Source organism: Lissotriton vulgaris, chromosome 7 (genome assembly GCF_964263255.1).
Source record: "Lissotriton vulgaris chromosome 7, aLisVul1.2, whole genome shotgun sequence".
NCBI lineage: Eukaryota > Metazoa > Chordata > Amphibia > Caudata > Salamandridae > Lissotriton > Lissotriton vulgaris.
The window spans coordinates 1,333,797,535-1,333,820,377 of record NC_141695.1 but is presented as its reverse complement, the minus strand read 5'-3'; the positions used below and the strand labels follow the sequence as shown (position 1 = coordinate 1,333,820,377).

Genomic DNA, 22,843 nt, shown 5'->3' with positions numbered 1-22,843 from the left:
AATTATAATTTAGGCACATATCATGGAATGGCAGAGGTATGAATGACCACGATTGCAGACTGACTCACCCTACCCAGCCCAACATCTAAAGGTCACATTCTCACTTACACAGGTTAATTTTTGTAAATATTTTCTGTTTGAAATTCAAATATGTGTCATTATCTCCCAAACCAGGACGTACAACATAGCACCAGGCACTCTACCCCAGCTTCCTTAACTGTTAGTTAGTTAGTTGATATTCCCTAAGCTCAACAAAAAGTGTTTGCTTGGACAACCCTTTAGATTAGGATTTCATGATTAAGGCATAGATAGCGAAACAGCTATTGCGATCGCAATTACGGCTCCCGCAATTCATCAAGAAAAAAAACAGTAAACTGCGAATTGGCAAACATAAATTCACAGAATCAATGTGGAACCCCCTTAGCGAATCTGTAACAGCGATTTTCCACTTATTCTGCGAATTATTTTGTGAATTCGCAAATAAATCGCAAAATCAATTCATCAAACATCGCAAATTGCGAAAAAAAACAAAATCGCTAAATGCGAGTCGCAATTTAAGGAGAAGTCAAACCAGGTGGTAACCATGAAGTTCAATTGGGGAAAAAAAATTCTAACAAGAAACAGGGGCGGGGTAAAACAAACACACTTAAGGAGACACAGTAGGAGCATGAGGACATTCACAATGCCAGGTCTATACATCGTGGCAAGGCGGCTGAGGCTCCAGGCTGCAGCCCGGAACTAACGCAGGCTCCAGGAGCGCATCTTCAGGCTGCGGATAACACTCCTGGGCCAGACTGAAGAGGAGATCTACTCCAAATACAGGCTGAATGGTGCAATGATAACTAAGCTCATCCGAGACCTTGACCCCCTGATGCAGCACCCAACAAGGAGGACCAATGCCGTGCCCTCCCATGTCCCTGTCCTGTGCTGCCTGCACCTCCTGGCCTCCGGAAGCTTCCAGGGGATAGTTGCATATTCAGGGGGAATCTCCCAGAGCACACTGTCACGCTGCCTACGGAGTTTCCTGGATGCCATGCTGAGCCGGATACACCACTACATATCCTTCCCAAGCACCCAACAGGACTTAAACCAAACAAAGCTTGACTTCTATAACACCGCGCAATTCCCCCATGTAATTGGCTGCATTGACTGTACCCACATCCACATCTGCCCACCCGCTGAGACAGAATACATGTACCGGAACTGCAAGTCCTACCACTCACTAAACATCCAGATGGTCTGCAATGCAAAGACATTCATCACCGACACAGTGGCCCAATACCCGGGGAGCACGCATGATTTGTTCATCTTCAGGCACAGTGGCATACACACCTGCTTGGCCAGGGGTGACTTTGGCGAAGGTTATCTCCTTGGTAAGTACACATGCCCATATACAGTATGTCAAGACCATGTAGCTGCGCATAACAGGCACTGACCCTCTGCTCCCATCCTTCAGGTGACCGTGCCTACAGCCTTCGTGAGTACCTCCTCACCCCATACCTCAACCCTGCAACACCACAGGAACTGCGTTACAATGCTGCGCACATTCACACAAGAAATGTAATTGAGCGGACATTTGGGATGTTAAAGAGCCGATTCCGCATCCTACACAAGACTGGTGGGGCCCTCAAGTACCAGCCTGATGTCTGCTGCCGCATCGTGGCCGTGTGTGCCACACTCCACAATATTGCTACCAAGCGGAGGATGCCTGTGGAGATCTCTGGTAGTGAGTCGGAGGGGGAAAACCGGCCACCTGCACATGTGCATCATGCACGCGGGGAGAATCCTGCAGAAGGACACAGGCACCGCAACAACATTACACTGAACTATTTCTAGTGCACCCATAACCCTCACACAACACTGCACTCATGCATGCCACATGAAATAATTACATGAGTAATATTTGAATTCAAAATAAATTCTCATTCTATTTTTTGAACAAGATCTAGAACGTATTTGTATTTTACAAACAACATAACTGCTGTATTACATCATACAGCCTCTTGAATGCAGAGCAGGCGTGCTTGGTACATCATCATGGCACTGCTGCGAATGTTCAGCCATTCACTGGCGCCTCCTGCCGAACGCACCCTGTCGCCTCTCCGAATCCACGTCGGCAGTGTCTGGCCGTGATGCTGCACTGGGCCTGGTACTGCGGCGCCGTACTCGTGCCACCGGCACAGAGAGGCTGCTCAGGCTGGATGTGCCCTCACTGGCATCATCACCCCCCCTTGCATGGGCATGGCCACACAACTGTTGGTTTTGGATTGCGGTAGTGACCTGCTCCAGGGCCCTTGCAACATCCTGGCTGCATTGCACCATTTGAATTTGCATTGCCAGGGAGCGGCGTGACAGTTGGGATGTTGCATTCCCGATTAGGTGGTTTGACCTGGTATATGCTGATAGCCGGGTCAGTTGCTGGCGGTGGCGGCGGCAGGTGATGTCCTGCTGCAACACCATCAGTTGGCTGTTCTCCTTAACTGCAGCAGTCAACTCCTGCACCCCTTCGGTGAGCTGATTCACATTGCGAGCAGTCTTGTACAGCTGCAGCTGCATGGCTGCCATGTGCTGTGCCTGCTTGCGGTGCACAGCTAGCATCTGGCGTTCGATCCCTAGCACTGGATCTTGGGCCTGTTGCCCCCTCTCTGCTCGTGTGCCCCCGTTGCGCTGCTGCCTCAACCGGCCGCTAGCCTGCGACCGCACAGTGGCTGTGCAGCGTGTCTGCCTCCTGGGTGGTGGTGGGGCCTGTTCCACTGCCATGCGTGACGCATGGGGTGTTTGCAATCCTCCTGTGGCTGCAGGAGTAGCCCTCTCCGCATGTGGAGGTGGTGGTACTGGTGCAGGTGCAGGTGTGTGTGAAGGTCCGGGTTTTGGGGCAGGATGGCTCTCTCCCTCCGTCTCCTCTGGAGTCTCCTCAATGTGGAGTGCCTCACTGTCTGTGGTCTCTGCTTCTGCAGCACCTGTGATGTAAATGGGTGCATGATTATTGATATGAATCTTGCACATGGGATGTTGCAACATGCATGCAGGCTTGCCTTCCCAGACTGGCTTTAGGGATAGGTTTTGCTTGACAGTTCTGGCTGTGTGTGGCTATCAGGGAACTATTGTCATACTATTAAACACAAAAGAGGTCCTAGGGGAAAGTTTATAGACCCTATCTGTTAAGCCCCCTAAACAGAACTGACACCAACAAAAGATCAACAGAGAGTCTAACAAAAGCAAAGTACCTTTACATGCAGAAAAGGAAGTGGTTTTAACTAAAACGAGTTCCCATCAGTCCACCATCGAGACCGCCCTTCATCATTTGGGATCTCTTTAGCAAAATAATTCACAATCAGGGGTGAAAAAACCTGTGTTGGTGCTTAGTTACCATTCACAGGAAAAACCCAGTGTATAATACTGATGTGAGATGCTAATGTGAATAGGATAGCGTTTCTGGTGGTGAACTGAATAGCAGTGCTTAAGAAAAAGTGAAATGTGAGAAAAAGATAAAGAGATCTAAAATTAGGTCGTGATTGGGAAAACAATTTAATAGGCACCCTCACACTCCTAAGTCAATAAAAACAGTGCTAAATAGTGGTTTAACAAATATCCACTATAAAAGGATATAAGGTCGACATGTTTCTGCAGACTAATGAGGTCTAGAGATCCCCTGCTGCTTCCTCAGGACCATTAGAGCTACTGCTAGGATTAAATAAAATAAATCATATCACCTGAAGGTGTATGTATTATCATCCTCTCATCCCAACTGATGAGAAGGAACAGCCCCACCTCACCTGGCGCGAGCTCAGGTAGTGGATGCACCGCACTCTCCGTCGGTACACCGGTCGTCCCTCAAAGCTCATTCGTAGGGTCAGTTGGGATGAGAGGATGATAATACATACACCTTCAGGTGATATGATTTATTTTATTTAATCCTAGCAGTAGCTCTAATGGTCCTGAGGAAGCAGCAGGGGATCTCTAGACCTCATTAGTCTGCAGAAACATGTCGACCTTATATCCTTTTATAGTGGATATTTGTTAAACCACTATTTAGCACTGTTTTTATTGACTTAGGAGTGTGAGGGTGCCTATTAAATTGTTTTCCCAATCACGACCTAATTTTAGATCTCTTTATCTTTTTCTCACATTTCACTTTTTCTTAAGCACTGCTATTCAGTTCACCACCAGAAACGCTATCCTATTCACATTAGCATCTCACATCAGTATTATACACTGGGTTTTTCCTGTGAATGGTAACTAAGCACCAACACAGGTTTTTTCACCCCTGATTGTGAATTATTTTGCTAAAGAGATCCCAAATGATGAAGGGCGGTCTCGATGGTGGACTGATGGGAACTCGTTTTAGTTAAAACCACTTCCTTTTCTGCATGTAAAGGTACTTTGCTTTTGTTAGACTCTCTGTTGATCTTTTGTTGGTGTCAACTATTGTCATACTACATGTCCTACAATGCAATAGTGCGTTTCTGATGTGCAGGGACTGCATTACTGGGGTTGTCAAATGGCTAGCTCGGGGGGCATGGGCATTCTTAGGGGACGGGGGTTGCAGTTGCATGGCTCTTACCTTGTGATTGTTGTGTGGGTCGGGAGGTGTCCAGCCGAGTGACCCCCACGCAGGCTGCAGGGTTGATGGTGTCCTCAACCAGGTCTTCAAGTGGTGTGTTGGCGGCAACTGTGGGGTCTCCTCCTCCCGTGGCATGTTGCTCCCCCAGCCTCTCTGCTATGCGCTCCTTGGCACGCCCTCTGAGGTCATACCACCTCTTCTTCAGGTCATCAATTGACCCCTTGGTCACTCCTACGGAGTTTACCTTCGCCCTGATGCGCAGCCAAAAGCGCCTTTTGTCGGCCTCAGGCACCTTTCTGGATAGCTTCCCAAAAAGCTTATCATAGTCCCTGCTGACTCCCTCAATCAGGAACTCCAGCTACTGTTCTAAAAACTTTATTCACTGGCTCCTGCTGCATGCTGGGACATTCTGGTGTTGGATGTCTGATCTGTTTTGGGGCTGCAGGGTATTTCTTCAAGAGCTCAGGGCTGTGCTTCCGCCTCTCTCCAGCTCTGTGTTCAGAATGAGTAAGGGAACTGCCTACTTCCTGGTTGTGATGTCATCATTGTGCTCAAAATGCGACTTCCCGTTTTTGCGATCTCGCGACCTCTAAATGTAAAGCCTGAATAACTGGAAAATAAAGCTCTTTTCTTCCCATTGTTCAAACCAGACATTCCATGATGCTATACGAATTTTACCCAACGCCATTTACTCTTTTGTACACAAAAATCTAAATAATGACTGTAGTAATCAAAATGATACCATGATAAAGAAACATTTTCAAGCACAAAACCACCCCCACCCCAGAAGCCCCCCCACCCAGCCACCAAACCCTGACACCCACCCAGCTTCGATCCCCTCACACCACCACCCCCAGCTTAGGCAATAGGACCGAAGTCTGTATTGATGGAGGAGCTGGTATGAGTAAACCCCCCCCCCCTAGAGTTGCTGCCAACTTAGCCATGCTGGAGGACTTGCCCTGGGAGAAGTCAAAAACATAATAAAGGCAAGATGTATAAAAAACATATCACCCCTGCAATAGAGCAATGTCCCCACTAGTGATTCAGAAAAAGAGAATAGCTAGAGACTTAAATCCATACAAATTGAGCTTCCTAGACTGAATCCAAAAAGACCTTGGCCAGAATTTCAGACTCGAAAAATTTTGTCTGGCCTTGATAGATAATTTTGAGTTTGGAAGGGAAAAGTAAAAATGCCTGCGCCCCTTTAGATTGAAAAGGGGCAATTAGCTGGCGGAGCTGCCACCTCCGCTCAACCGTGGCTGGGCAAAAATCAGGTCTAACAAAAAATTGGCAACCCTTCCCTGTTCTTTGTCTATCGGGCCTAGCTAGATCATAAATCCTTTCTCTAGCTAAAAAATTCTACAAGCAAATTAAAATAGCATGGGGTCTATTGTCCGTTTGACCAGTTCGATGTTTAGGTTTGAACGGGAACCGATGGGCACGTTGAATTTCTAATTGCCAGTCCCATTCCTTAACCTCTGGAAAAGCCTCCGAGAATAGTTCAGCCACAAACCCTCGAGTATCCGATCCTTCGATACCTCCGGGGACCCCTAGAATTCTTAGATTATTTCTCGGAGCCCTGTTTTAGATGTCCACTAATTTCCACTGGACGTCGTCCCTTTGGGATTGAAGTAAATCTACAGTAGTCTTCTGGGTGGCCATGTCGTCTTCGAGAGTGAAAATCCGAGTTTCAGCTTCAGCTACCCTAGTCGTAATGTGTGCACAGGTTTTAATCACTCTGCGAAAAGAGTTCTGGACCCTTCGTCATGCCCCCTGTGCACGGGCACTTTCATGTCGGGTCCCCTCGCGATGTGCCATTATTGTCTGGTATATGATTGCGAGTGTCATATCCTCCAGAGGTGGGCCTGAGCTGGAATCAAAGCCATTTGTGGCAGAGTCAGGAGGATTACCTTGTAGCCCAGACTGTGCAATAAATATATAATCCCAAACTAGGGAGCCGGTGTTGGAATCTTGAGGTTTTTTTCGGGCCGTGGATAGACCCTTAGATGTACTAGCAGGGTTCAGAACATCATTAGTTCGCCAATCTCCCAGATTTCTATCCTCATCATCAGTCCAATCCTTATCTAATCCATTGTCATCCACCGATGAGCCTTTTGTGCTCTGATAGAAAGAAGAAATTATCTCCATCTGTATTGCCCTCAGTGTTAGTTAATGCACAGGGTGGGGGGGGCTTGCAATACCTCTGTGTGAGGATGATCATTTTGAGGGTCTATAGGGAAAGCCACAGGGTGGGCAACTGCTGCTGTAGATTGTCTGTTAGGAGCAGAGTCCACGCGCGGGAACTACAACTCCCAGCAGCCCACTGGGTTGAGAAGTCGAATCCAGTAAAGGGTCCATGCAAATCGGAATTGTTGTGGCATTACCGCTAAGCACCTCCACCTCAAGTTGCCTGATTGTACCCCCAACAATGCCCCCATCGATATCCTTAGGAAAAACTGTCGAAAATGATAGTAGAGGAGCAGTGTCTGCCTTACCAGTTGTCGCTGTGGAGGCATTGGGGGAAGCGCGATTTCACAACAGCTAGGCTCTGTGGGCTCTGTAATGTTTTGTTTGTGCTGCTGCTGCTTGCCCGGGAATGAAACGTCGATGGTGTCGCTGGGACGGGTGCAAGCCGCTTCTCGAAAGACGCTGCGAAACTAGGATGAAATCTGACAGGCAGAGTCGGTGAGTACAGAGCCAACGGAGCATCAGCGCAGATCAAAATGGTATTATTTCCCGTAGTTTAGATTCTAACGGCCCCACGCTAAGGGATGAGAGAGTCAGCAGGTCATCCGGGCGGGAGAGAACTCTAAGACCAGCTCACACGGCCAGAGAATCGGCCGCCATCTTGCCTCACCTCCCAAATTGAAATTAATATTGCAAGAAAAGATGTTTGACCTCGAGAAAGGAACACTTACTCAAGTGATGTCAGCAAAAATAGATACTATTCTTTAGATGTATCTAACGAATAGTTGTTAAAATTAATTACAATTGAATATGGTTCAATATGTATAAGAGAACGTTTTTACCTCTAGAAATGTTGTTATTTTTAGTGAAAAGGTCTTTACAATTTCTTTTTCTTAACAATTTCTTGTTCTTAACTATTTTGTAGCAGATACGCACTCTCCTAAGCTGTCTTGGGCTCCTGTTTTATACCTAACACATACATGCAATGGCCGAGGTTCCTCTGTCATCGGCATGTACTCTGCTTATGAATGAACATCATTGACATCTATTTAGTATTCAAGATGGAAGGAGTTAGTCTTAGTTCCAGTTAAAAGAAAACATTGAATACTATTAATTAATAGGAATTTCATTAGGGAGAATATTCCTGTAACGAGATAACCCCATTGAAAACACGTTATCAGGTATGCACAAGATGGCTGCCCCATTTAACCACGAGTTAAAACTACTAGTATAGTCCTCTTTCGATCTCCAAACAGGATACAAATGGAGGTCGGGTATGAGACAATCTACTGATGCAGACTCTTTGAGCGAGCGTTTCTCTGGTCAAGCACAGATACGACATGGAACAAATAACTGTGCTTCTTTATTTCCTTAAATTAATCGTATGTGATTATTATAGATTAATTCACTCTTTATATTTCGACGATTTGACTGAATTGCCAGCACATAGCGGCCACTATTCCAAAGAACCCTGCACCTCGACTTTCAGAGTCAGTGCACTTCTCGGCGACTCAATCGTTAAATAAGTAATATTATTGACTCACCATTTAACAGTAGAACCTGTAAGTGACATAATAAATCCCCGGTCATCCTATTATGGGGGTGTCAATTTAATTACTTAACCACAGAATTAATTTAAAGTACAACCTTAAAGGAGCGCCGCAACCTTTGTTCATATACATATCAATAATAAGTATAGACTAATGGACAGTAATGTATGTTAGCCAATTTCTAAGCTTTTTCGTGTAAAATAAGCATGCATACCGAACTCGCTTCCAGTTAATGATTAAATCTCAAAGTATCAGGTACATCGGTACATCTCAACATATATATATAGATACGATGTTGATTTACATGATGAAAAATCTGGAAGTACACCACCTACCACATATCTAATGGTTTGTCAGGAGTATTTCGTGCTGTAAACATAAGAATTCTCATCTGGGTTAAAAGTAGACTCTGATATACTCTTTAATTGATATGCAGGTATCCGGAGTACTTTTTTCGTACGGATTCAAACCGACATTGGCCTTGTTACATCCTAATTGTCCCACTAATAAAAAATGTAAGCAATTTGAAGCTTATTCACAAATGCTAGAAATAGTTTGTCCACTTTTAGAAATTGTAAAACAATTAATTGTTCGATTTTTTAGGACATATTTCTCTCTCTGACTGTGATATGACAAAGGATCTGCTAGTCCTCTCTTTAGTAATTATGAATATGTAAGGCTTTGAACCAAAAACCAGAGACCCTTTAAAGATGATATAAACCTACAGAGGTATTGATATTTACCTTTTAATTTCAGCATTGTGCATGATTTTTAAAGGCGAATTGCGTCTAAAGTCCCAATCTGTCTAAGTTCTTTTGCACACATTGTGAAGTAAGTGACAATGAGTTTTATTCAAGTCTTTTTCTGTCTTGTTTTGGGCGCAAATTTTGGAAGTTGAGAATCCTAAATTGACTATGGGCCTCTCGCTATTTAAATAAGACAATATTCTACTTTCCTTTCACCCGGGTGTAACTCTACAAAGTTTTTTCAAAGAGTACATGGTAATTGCTGTTCTCTCCATATTTTTTTAGGGGTCAACCATTTTTTACTAATAGTCCTGAAGATGGTCTAGTGGACAAAAGCCTATATTACACTAAAACGTCGACAATTACACCTGTTTAGGTTTCGCCTACGCAGCGCGCAAGCGCTGCATAGGAAAAAGACCTTTAAAAATTGATTCAGTTTTGCCCTCAAAAACGTGCACGTATTGCATTGCTTTGAATGACAATGCGTGCACGTTTGGCGATTCCCTTGCGGGTGCGAGCTTTTAAACCATCTGTTTGTAATTAACAGATGGTTCCTGCTCGCTCACGCAAGGGAAACAGGCGCAGGCCCCCTCCTCTCTCCTCATCCCCTGCTGCCTCCTCCTCTTTCAGCGCGAGGCGCGCACCCTTGTTTCTCATGTACCCCGCTCGTTGCACTCTTGTGTATGCACGGGTGATGACCCCTCACAACAAAGTTTCTGCCGAGGCCCGTCTTAACCATGCAATCTGCCTCCTCCCCACCAATCACCCTTCAGATGACAACCCCATCTCTCAGCCCTACCCAGTTATCCCTCTAGATACAACCCTACACTGGACCCTCACCTACCTAACCCTTAACTTCTTCCTCCACCAGTTCTGCCACCTTCCCTCTCACAATGCCCCTCCCTGCCCGCCGAAGGTCCCTGGTGGTCGACGCAGAAGCCAAAGAAACCTCAAAGGAGGAGGCCTTCAAACCGGTAAGAAATGTCACAAGCCAGGTAACAACACAACACAGTGCTCGGAATGTAAGCACACAAGGATTAGGTGTGCACTGCTGCAGACACAGACCACAACGTTAGGTTGTAGCCACAGACCACAAAGTTCTTTGGTGAGGAACGTTGCAAGGCCCAGTTCCACCTACAGAAGGGTTCTCTCCAACACACGACTTTCGATCCAATTGCACAAGTTACACAACTGGACACAAACAAACACAATCTGTGGCATCACACACGCTGACCGGTTTTAGCAGAAGGTTGCATATGCACCAGCTCCTACCAGCACGGTGTGTGACTACTCACAAGTCAAACAAGCATTGGCAATGCCAATAGGTCTGGCTTTTAAGGAACGGATGCTACATTGAAGCGCTGCGTGGGAATATATATATGTATTTGTATGGAAGGAAAGAACTGTAGATTAATACTGCTGTAGGTTAATAGGTCAGGTGACCGTTTCACTGGATTTCAACGTGTGACTTTTGTAGTAGATGAGTAAATATTTGCATATTATAGTGAAGCTGAAACAGTCCTCCGGGCATCAAAGCGCTCTGCAGCCTCAGTATAAAACTCATGTATGCATCAGTGCGTCTGAGCCCTCAGCGCCACACTGGGCAAGTGTTTGTGACCTCTGTACAGTGTGAGTGCAAAGAGCCACTTGTGAACGCCATGTAGGGTATTACAAATGCAGTGGCTGCCCCACCGAAGGATCGCGGAACAAGATCACCTGTACGTTGCGTTTCCAGTGTTACTGGGGCGTCCTTATGAAAGTGCCCACTCGTTGAACCAATGGACACAGAACGGATTCAAACAATACAGGGGCCCTTTTACGTGTGTTAAAAACACAAATGAGTAATTTGGTAGGACCGGAAGCGGGAAGTGGAGAGGGCTGCAAGCAAGCAATGCAGGAAGTCTATTGCTCTATTTTTTAACAAGAATGTTTGAACTCTGTCTGAAGTGTTCCTGTGGGTTGTCTTTTAATGGGTAGGGGCAGGGAGTTCAGAGATAACAGCGTATAAGATGCCTCCTTCTATCTGCCCGATGGGGGCATTCTCACCCGGCCCATACCTAAAGGGGGAAATGTCACGGCTGCTCTCTTTATGGGACGTCATGCCCCTCGTGATCAGCTGACACCTGGATGGATATAAATTGACCCGAGTAGAGGGTGTCAGGGTGGTAAGGTAAAGATGACCATGTGAGTGTACGGTGCAGCCTGCCGGGTGGGCTTTAGGTACAGTTCTGGGGCGCCCGACAGTGCCACAGGTGGTTGTGGGCACCAGTGAACCCGAAGAGGGCATATGGTGATAAAGCCAAAGCCTGTATTAAGCCGAGGAAAGGCAGAGCATGTGTAGGCAAAGGTGCGAATGGACAATTATACAAAATAGGACTTGTGATTACAGGTGACACAGAAGCCACAAACACACATTTACAGCCATACCCAGAGTGCCTCACGCCCCCTCACACCCTCTGTGCCAGCCAGTCTCTGAAGATGCCCCACTGCTTGTTAATAAATGCGACCTCGTGATTTACAGGTGGCACAGAAGACAGGCCACTCGCATGTATAGCCACACACACACTGCTACATACACACCCCTTCTGAAGGGCTGTCTTTCTGTGCCAGCCACTCGCTGGACGGCGTGCTCGTGAAAACGCACTTCTGGCTGTAAATCAGCGTTTAATGCACCCCCCATCCACCCCGTGATCTTAGCTGTTTTTGTAGCATGTATTCTCTAACAGTACACTGCCCCCACCTCCTCTGCAGCCGCCCAACAGTACAGATCCTTCCCTCTCGCTTTTCCTCGGGGTCCTGCTTGCTGGCCAGTAGCGCCTCGAAGGCCTGGAGAAAGGGACGGAATTTCCCCAGCCCAGGAGTTGCAAACTCGGGGGTGGGGTAGAGATACTCCAGCCAATTAGGCATTGGACCTGAGAGATGGGAATTGCTGGAAGGTGGTCCATAGGAATAGTCTGACAAAACCCCACTGAATGAATTAATGTTTTATTTTATTTGTGCGTTAGTTAAAACCATTACAAAATAAGACATATTGAAAAAGAAAGACAGCAGCATTTAGAAATATAAACAAGCATTGGCAAAGCCAATAGGTCTCGTCTTTGAGACCTTATAAGTATTTAGTTATGCAGCACAATATCCTTGGTAAAACAGCATCAAGTGTTGCGTGGCTAAACACTTATAAGGTCCTAAAGGCGAGACCTATTGGCTATGCCAATGCTTGTTTCTTCTTCTATTGTTGTTTAATCATTTAAGTAAAGGTGTTCACAATTGTTACGAGGAAGGACATTCATGTGTAAATAGTTGCAACTTCTGGTTTCATTGTGTCCTATAATGACTTTGTACCCTTTATAAAAATCGTCTTTCTAACAATATAAAACTCTTTTGAATATATATATACACCTGTATCTTTAGTTTATCTGATATCCATTCAAGATTCATACATGTGCAAATAATAGCGAATATGTTTTTTGATTAATAACGTTTATTGATAAGCAAATAGAGATAGCTTGTTATCATTGAATGTTTGAACTGATTTAAGTGTTTCTCTGAGTAAATCCCTTGTTGGCCAATTTACCTGCTAATACTATCTGCCCAAGCCGTCAAGGGTCGATTGGGTTCCCCATTGTTGTTGATATCGTACTTGGTGGAGAGCACATAGAGCATACAAACGTGGAATAACAACGCCAGCCTGGTGAAGCAACATCACCTGTTTTTCAGTGGTGCAAGAAGGTGTGTGAATCCATCCAGCGTCTGCATACATTGCAAAATGTGGTCACAATATAATTAATTTTCTGATGAATATTTTCGTTTTCTGACTTGCATATGTGAAATTAATAATTTAAAAGTTATTTTTAAGTGTTACCGATGACCAATTTATTTTCCATATTTTAAAAAAAATGCTTTTCCCTGTTCAATAAACACTGGAGGATATTAACCAGCAACAGACACCAGCTGTTACGGGCCATTTCCATTGTGGGAATTGCAACATATGTCACCTCACTACTCACACAAAATCATTGATCTTGTCCAATGGACAACGATGGGACCAAAGTTGCCATACAAATTGTAACATGGCAAACGTTATTTATTTAATAACGTGTACATGCAGCCTACAGTATGTTGGCATGACCTCTAGACGCATGACCTCTAGACGCATCAAGCTGAGGATAGGGGAACATCGCAGCAATATCCGCTGCCGTAAATCAACAACCAAGTTGACTGCCCACTTTGTTGAAAAACAACATACCCCGAATGACATGCGTTGGACGATTCTAGAACACCTGGAAGCTGGATCAGAGACCAAGTTGTTTGAAAAAGAGCAACGTTGGATTTATCGTCTAGCCACCAATAAAATCGGGCTCAATGACGATATTTCATGGGGTTCAGTGATGAGGCGCTGATTTAACCAGTTGAGTCCCTTAATATTGTTGGGAATGTCTATTTGGGTCCTGTCGTCCTTACCTATTGAATGTGGCCATTAATATACCATCTGTTTTTCCTTTAACATGGTGGCCATTTCTGTATCTTGATGCACATTTCTCTGGCGAGGGTCTTCTCTGACTATGCAGGGAGAGTTATTAAGCCCAATACATCACTCAAAGCATTACTCCATACCCTGAATGCTGGCGGCTTAGTTAACTCTATAATGTTACAAAATGTAGCCCTCCATTGTTTGGACTAGGATAAACTATTCTCACCATCACGTTGTTCATAGTGTAATTCCCAGTTGGGCAACTATTGTCACTATCACAAATTACTGTTTCCTAAGATAACTTACAATTGTAGATCCGCAATCTACTTTCTTGTGTTCCTGCTTGATAACCTCCTTTTGCAATTTACTAATTTTCAATCAAGGCAGAACGGGGATTCGAACCGCAATCTCTATAGTGAAGTTAAGGGGTTACTGCTCCTTTAAGATTGCATCGCCACGCCTCAGGACGACCGTTCACGCTAGTCACGGGTCCGGAACCATTCAGGATACTAAAAGATCTTGCCCGGAGACTACATTCACCTTCGGGCAGACGGTAATCCTGACTATAGGTTACACGCGGGGAGTCGCGAGTGCAATAGTAAGTAACTTAACCGCCAGACGATCGAGCAGTCTCCTTTTGCTTGACAGTATCGAAGGTAATGGGGGGGGAGGTAACATCCTGTCTTCCTCTTTTCTCTGTTAGATTTTACACCGCGTGAAATTTACCCGCCCCTTCTTAACCCAGGAAGAGGATATTTCTCCCTTTATCTGTGAGTGCTTATGTTCACTACTGAAGCGCTACCAAACCATGAACGACAAAGCGCGTTGTCGCATAGTAACCACACCCTGAGGCCCCTATTGTTGCTCTAAAGTCTCTGCTGTGTATATATATGTTTTAACTGGGCTTAAGTGCATATTTTGTGCGGGCATGCAATTCTCCGCCGTCTGAGGCTTAAGCCCTACAAACGCTGATTAAGTTAATCTACAGTTTGTTAAGAACTTACACCTTTGGTTCCTCTTTTCTAATGCGAACAGTTTGTTTTCTACACAGAAATGAGGCACCCCTCCAAATCAATCCCTGACCAGGAGGGTACTCTATCCTATCACATTAATAGGATCATAGGATACAGATGCGATGTGAAAATGTCACGTTGCCTTAATACATGATTCAATGATAAATTACATGTTGGTTTATGTTATTGTCTTTTTTCCCCCTGTTTTTACAGGTAACTTTGGCTGGTGTGAACCACAGTGTGCGGGCACGGGCAATATCCATGAGTAATATCACTACGATCTTTTCTTTTTCACATTAAGTGCCTCACGGTAGGGTGCACCTTAGCACGTGCATACCACCGAGTGCAATTTGTTAATGGTCCTGACGAATGCTGTGCGTTTCTGCATTTTTTGACAGCAGAAACATGTTGACCTACCATCTTATCTAAGGACACAGGTCTCCTAATTCAGAACCTAGTTTTGTCCGCTCATACACGTTTGTAATCCCAATACAGGTTGGCCCACATAACATTTTTTGTTTGGGTTCCAATCCTGTATTTTTTAATCCTGCACTCACATTTGAATAGCACATTTTGAGTTAAATCACTGTTACACTCACCACCAACCTGCTCCGCTGTAAATCAGGCGTTGTAGCACGCTGGGGGGGCATTCGGCCACCCCAGCGGGACCCAATGATGAAGCATGTCACCAACTAGTGGTGAGTGAGGGTCCTTTTAACCAAGAGGTAGACTTGCCCTTTCAGATATGTGTTAACACATCAGTACACAAGGTTGCTACCTACTGGTTGTCACTATTGGAATTTTCCAGTTTTGAAGTTACCTTAACCGGGTAGGGGCTTCTGTAAAGTCTAACACATTTATACTTTGTTGCATGCTTTTTGCTTCTCCTTTTTCACTGAGTCACTCCTTAGTTGTTTGAGGATATACTGTAGGGGTACAGGAGTGTCTACTCGCGCCCTTTCTCTCTTGTTGATTTTGTCTGGTCCATAGTAATAGTCTGGCAAAGCCCCACTGAATGAATGAATATTTTATTTTATTTGTGCGGTTAGTTAAAACCATTACAAAATAAGACATATTGAAAAAGAAAGAAAGCAGCATTTAGAAATATAAACAAGCATTAGCAAAGCCAATAGGTCTCGCCTTTGGGACCTTATAAGTATTTAGTTATGCAGCACAATATCCTTGGTGCAACAGCATCAAGTGTTGCGTGGCTAAACACTTATAAGGTCCTAAAGGCGAGACCTATTGGCTATGCCAATGCTTGTTTCTTCTTCCATTGTTGTTTAATCATTTAAGTGAAGGTGTTCACAATTGTTACTAGGAAGGACATTCATGTGTAAATAGTTGCAACTTCTGGCTTCATTGTGTCCTATAATGACTTTGTACCCTTTATAAAAATCGTCTTTCTAACAATATAAAACTCTTTTGAATGTATATATATATATACACCTGTATCTTTAGTTTATCTGATATCCATTCAAGATTCATACATGTGCAAATAATAGCGAATATGTTTTTTGATTAATAACGTTTATTGATAGGCAAATAGAAATAGCTTGTTATCATTGAATGTTTGAACTGATTTAAGTGTTTCTCTGAGTAAATCCCTTGTTGGCCAATGTACCTGCTAATACTATCTGCCCAAGCCGTCAAGGGTCGATTGGGTTCCCCATTGTTGTTGATATGGTACTTGGTGGAGAGCCCATAAGCATACAAACGTGCAATAACAACGCCAGCCTGGTGAAGCAACATCACCTGTTTTTCAGTGGTGCAAGAAGGTGTGTGAATCCATCCAGCGTCTGCATACATTGCAAAATGTGGTCACAATATGATTAATTTTCTGATGAATATTTTCGTTTTCTGACTTGCATATGTGAAATTAATAATTTAAAAGTTATTTTTAAGTGTTACCGATGACCAATTTATTTTCCATATTTAAAAGAAAATGCTTTTCCCTGTTCAATAAACACTGGAGGATATTAACCAGCAACAGACACAAGTGGGAGAAACCACTCTTTTCGTATAAAAGAGCTGCAAGTCTGAAAGATTCTCTAGTCCACACGCGCCCAAGGGATCTGTCAACCAATGAACTGGTTGCGACCGTGTTGAATGTGTGGGGCCTACCAGCTGTTACGGGCCATTTCCATTGTGGGAATTGCAACATATGTCACCTCACTACTCACACAAAATCATTGATCTTGTCCAATGGACAACGATGGGACCAACGTTGCCATACAAATTGTAACATGGCAAACGTTATTTATTTAATAACGTGTACATGCAGCCTACAGTATGTTGGCATGACCTCTAGACGCATCAAGCTGAGGATAGGGGAACATCGCAGCAATATCCGGTGCCGTAAATCAACAACCAAGTTGACTGCCCACTTTGTTGAAAAACAACATACCCCGAATGACATGCGTTGGACGATTCTAGAACACCTGGAAGCTGGATCAGAGACCAAGTTGTTTGAAAAAGAGCAACGTTGGATTTATCGTCTAGCCACCAATAAAACCGGGCTCAATTACGATATTTCATGGGGTTCAGTGATGAGGCGCTGATTTAACCAGTTGAGTCCCTTAATATTGTTGGGAATGTCTATTTGGGTCCTGTCGTCCTTACCTATTGAATGTGGCCATTAATGTACCATCTGTTTTTCCTTTAACATGGTGGCCATTTCTGTATGTTGATGCACATTTCTCTGGCGAGGGTCTTCTCTGACTATGCAGGGAGAGTTATTAAGCCCAATACATCACTCAAAGCATTACTCCATACCCTGAATGCTGGCGGCTTAGTTAACTCTATCCTGTTACAAAATGTAGCCCTCCATTGTTTGGACTAGGATAAACTATTCTCACCATCACGTTGTTCATAGTGTAATTCCCAGTTGGGCAACTATTGTCACTATCACAAATTACTGTGTCCTTAGATAACTTACAATTGTAGATCCGCAATCTACTTTCTTGTGTTCCTGCTTGATAACCTCCTTTTGCAATTTACTAATTTTCAATCAAGGCAGAACGGGGATTCGAACCGCAATCCCTATAGTGAAGTTAAGGGGTTACTGCTCCTTTAAGATTGCATCGCCACGCCTCAGGACGACCGTTCACGCTAGTCACGTGTCCGGAACCATTCAGGATACTAAAAGATCTTGCCCGGAGACTACATTCACCTTCGGGCAGACGGTAATCCTGACTATAGGTTACACGCGGGGAGTCGCGAGTGCAATAGTAAGTAACTTAACCGCCAGACGATCGAGCGGTCTCCTTTTGCTTGACAGTATCGAAGGTAATGGAGGGGGAGGTAACATCCTGTCTTCCTCTTTTCTCTGTTAGATTTTACACCGCGTGAAATTTACCCGCCCCGTCTTAACCCAGGAAGAGGATATTTCTCCCTTTATCTGTGAGTGCTTATGTTCACTACTGAAGCGCTACCAAACCATGAACGACAAAGCGCGTTGTCGCATAGTAACCACACCCTGAGGCCCCTATTGTTGCTCTAAAGTCTCTGCTGTGTATATATATGTTTTAACTGGGCTTAAGTGCATATTTTGTGCGGGCATGCAATTCTCCGCCTTCTGAGGCTTAAGCCCTACAAACGCTGATTAAGTTAATCTACAGTTTGTTAAGAACTTACACCTTTGGTTCCTCTTTTCTAATGCGAACAGTTTGTTTGTTTTCTACACAGAAATGAGGCACCCCTCCAAATCAATCCCTGACCAGGAGGGTACTCTATCCTATCACATTAATAGGATCATAGGATACAGATGCGATGTGAAAATGTCATGTTGCCTTAATACATGATTCAATGATGAATTACATGTTGGTTTATGTTATTGTCTTTTTTCCCCCTGTTTTTACAGGTAACTTTGGCTGCTGTGAACCACAGTGTGCCGGCACGGGCAGTATCCATGAGTAATATCACTACGATCTTTTCTTTTTCACATTAAGTGCCTCACGGTAGGGTGCACCTTAGCACGTGCATACCACCGAGTGCAATTTGTTAATGGTCCTGACGAATGCTGTGCCTTTCTGCATTTTTTGACAGCAGAAACATGTTGACCTACCATCTTATCTAAGGACACAGGTCTCCTAATTCAGAACCTAGTTTTGTCCGCTCATACACGTTTTTAATCCCAATACAGGTTGGCCCACATAACATTTTTTGTTTGGGTTCCAATCCTGTATTTTTTAATCCTGCACTCACATTTGAATAGCACATTTTGAGTTAAATCACTGTTACACTCACCACCAACCCGCTCGGCTGTAAATCAGGCGTTGTAGCACGCTGGGGGGGCATTCGGCCACCCCAGCGGGGACCCAATGATGAAACATGTCACCAACTAGTGGTGAGTGAGGGTCCTTTTAACAAAGAGGTAGACTTGCCCTTTCAGATATGTGTTAACACATCAGTACACAAGGTTGCTACCTACTGGTTGTCACTATTGAAATTTTCCAGTTTTGAAGTTACCTTAACCGGGTAGGGGCTTCTGTAAAGTCTAACACATTTATACTTTGTTGCATGCTTTTTGCTTCTCGTTTTTCACTGAGTCACTCCTTAGTTGTTTGAGGATATACTGTAGGGGTACAGGAGTGTCTACTTGCGCCCTTTCTCTCTTGTTGATTTTGTCTGGTCCATAGTAATAGTCTGGCAAAGCCCCACTGAATGAATGAATATTTTATTTTATTTGTGCGGTTAGTTAAAACCATTACAAAATAAGACATATTGAAAAAGAAAGAAAGCAGCAGTTAGAAATATAAACAAGCATTAGCAAAGCCAATAGTTCTCGCCTTTGGGACCTTATAAGTATTTAGTTATGCAGCACAATATCCTTGGTGCAACAGCATCAAGTGTTGCGTGGCTAAACACTTATAAGGTCCTAAAGGCGAGACCTATTGGCTATGCCAATGCTTGTTTCTTCTTCCATTGTTGTTTAATCATTTAAGTAAATGTGTTCACAATTGTTACTAGGAAGGACATTCATGTGTAAATAGTTGCAACTTCTGGTTTCTTTGTGTCCTATAATGACTTTGTACCCTTTATAAAAATCGTCTTTCTAACAATATAAAACTCTTTTGAATGTATATATATATATACACCTGTATCTTTAGTTTATCTGATATCCATTCAAGATTCATACATGTGCAAATAATAGCGAATATGTTTTTTGATTAATAACGTTTATTGATAAGCAAATAGAGATAGCTTGTTATCATTGAATGTTTGAACTGATTTAAGTGTTTCTCTGAGTAAATCCCTTGTTGGCCAATGTTCCTGCTAATACTATCTGCCCAAGCCGTCAAGGGTCGATTGGGTTCCCCATTGTTGTTGATATCGTACTTGGTGGAGAGCCCATAGAGCATACAAACGTGGAATAACAACGCCAGCCTGGTGAAGCAACATCACCTGTTTTTCAGTGGTGCAAGAAGGTGTGTGAATCCATCCAGCGTCTGCATACATTGCAAAATGTGGTCACAATATAATTAATTTCCTGATGTATATTTTCATTTTCTGACTTGCATATGTGAAATTAATAATTTAAAAGTTATTTTTTAGTGTTACCGATGACCAATTTATTGTCCATATTTAAAAAAAATGCTTTTCCCTGTTCAATAAATCACAAGACACGTGCGTCTCTTTGAGCATCTTTTTTTGCAGTTATTTGGGACCGGGACCACGGCCCGAGCAGGACTCTTTCTATACGGGATTTATGCATTAAATCATAAAGTTGAGTGTGCAGACAATGAACGTTTTTAACACCTGATCTCGGAGTTTCACCTGAATTCATTCATTGACAAATTCAGCATGATGAACACGAGGAATGTCTCCTGTTTAATCATCTATGCTCATATCTCACCATAATAGCTTTGTGGACATTTTAACACCCCTGTCGCTGCTGTGAAGAACCCTGCGAGCTGGCTCTTTGTCCTGCAGAGTGGCAGAGGTCCCACTCTGCATCATTTCTACCGTGGCGAGACACAACACCTTTGTACCCACAGGCATACCCACATTTCACGTGCACCTGCGTGCGCACGTAAGCACCAACATCACACTGATGGCGAATCAAGGACTGGCTCATGTTCTGCAAGGATTCACAGCTGACTGACTGCTGCCTGAAACAAAAGCAGTGGCGTAACGAAACTTGTGGGGACCCCCCTGCAAAACACCGGGAGGGGCCCCCCCCCGGCGGCCCGGCCAGCCACCTACCACTTTGCCCCACCACCGAAAAATCTGGCATATTTTGATTTGAAACCTCCAACATTGAAATGAAGTTGTAGTTGTAATTGCATTTATATAGCGCTTACTACCCCCGACGAGGCGTCAAAGCGCTTTTTCGGCCTCTATACAGTCTTTCTCAAAGTTCTAATTAGAAAGTGGGAAACCCTCTTAACATAAAAGGTACCACATTTGTAACAATAATGTCAAAAGGAGATTATTTAATTGAGGTAGTAATCAGAACAATGCCAAGGAGAGATCCTATTGTCTCGGGAACTGCAGCCATCATAACAATGCCAAGGAGCAATCCTATTGTCTCAGGAATGGAAGCAATCAGAACAATGCCAAAGAGCGGTCCTATTGTTTCAGGAATTGCCTAAGGCTGAAGAATAGCTATGAAGGGTCTGAAATAGAATTGAGATTTAAGGCACACAGATTACAGACATGTGCTAGCAACACCATAAATAACACTGCAGGTAGAATAAAAACAAACCATATCAGCAAGTACCTAATGACAATCTATACAAACTGTAGTTGGTAAAGCAAAGGAAAAGTGTAAATACTTTCAAAGTGCACAATAAAGCAATCACCAGGCCAGCAATAAACAAAAATCAAGCATGATTAGTAAAACAATTAACTGTCTTTCTTGCATCAAAATGAAAATACATTCAAAGTGCATGATAAAAACAAGTCCAGCAGTATGCAAAAATGAAGCCAGATTAGTCAAACAATTCCCCGTTTAGTGTGTGCATCAAGGCACATATATTTCAAAGCAACTGGTAAACAATAACAACCACAGCACCATCCAATAATCAAACCAGTTTAACCTAACAATTCTCTTTTTGAAGTGTCAAATATTTCAAAGTAACTAGCAAAACAGTAACAAGAATTGCAGGCAGCAACATACATAAATCAAACCACTTTAGTCAACCAATGACCTTTTGGTCTGTGCTTGTGCATGAAGGTGCAAATATTTCAAAATGACTTGTAAAACAATAACAAGTACAGCAAGCAGCAGCATACATAAATCAAACCTATCTAGTCAAACAAAATCCCCTTTTACGTGAGCACCACCACAGAAACACTTATACAGAGTTAAAATATTCTGCACCTTTGCTTTTATTTTTTTTGCTGAACTTTATGCACAAAATATCTTTTCCATGGACCTAGACGTGCCAGCCCATTTGGTAATTAGGGCCATCATATTCTCAGATGGCACTAGGAACATCTTAAGGATATTAGGGGGCAATTGCCAAACATATTTTGGGGACCCCAGTAAGAACAGTGTTGAATTCATGATCCTATTTCAGCTCTTTCATGCTATCTGTGTGTGAGTCACAAACAGTGCACAAACACACTAGTCCAAATTCTTAATATGTTTATGTGTAATAATCAGGGATAGTGATGCGTGTTTTCAATATTGTAACACAGCAGCCTATTATTGCAAATAATGTCTGTGATGCTCTCCCATTTCTCATATGTGTGAGGTCCTGATTTGATCCAAGTGAAGTAAAGTTGCATTTAAAACAATCTGTTCAAGAATCATTTAATGCCATCAGGCATTAAATGAACAGAACAGAACAGAGCTGGTTTTATCAGGGGGTCGCTGAAAGTCTGGGGCCCTGGGCCGAAGCCCACTTTGCCCATGCCTCAAAAAGTCTCTGGATGGCATTTGACAGTCTTTTTTGGAACTTCCTCCCTCCTCCTTTTCCATGAATTCCCTCACTACCATTCACAAACAATGCACCTCATCTCTCTATAGCACCTTACTGAAAACATTTAATTTTTTTATAGCACTACTCATAGTTTACTCTCACTCAGTTCTGTGATCTGCATGTAACACGTTCTTGGTAGCAGGCACATTAGCCCTCTGCACTGTGTGGGTGACAGGAGTACCCATGTGAGTTCACAGTGAGCTACGCAACAGTGTGAGAGTAGGGTAAGAAGAGTGACAACAGGGTGAGTGAGGTAACCATATGAATTTGGGTGTGGATGTAAGTGCAGAGTGGGATAAAATAATGCATGGTTTTTGATGGGCTTTTTTAAATGAGCTTGCAGACTGAGCAGTGAGGGGGACAGGTGATTTATGTGTGACT

The 22,843-nt window shown here is 43.6% G+C and overlaps 1 protein-coding gene across 1 annotated transcript in view; it reads right to left on the bottom strand.

Moving 5' to 3' along the window:
* Positions 1 to 2,064: 2,064 nt before the first annotated feature.
* The window catches only part of LOC147703635 (uncharacterized), a 57,648-nt gene continuing 36,869 nt past the window's right edge, over positions 2,065 to 22,843 (bottom strand). The window contains exon 2 of the mRNA XM_086929532.1: positions 2,065 to 2,960. Within this exon, the coding sequence (XP_086785658.1) occupies positions 2,065 to 2,960 (896 nt within the window). The remainder of the gene's footprint in view (positions 2,961 to 22,843) is intronic.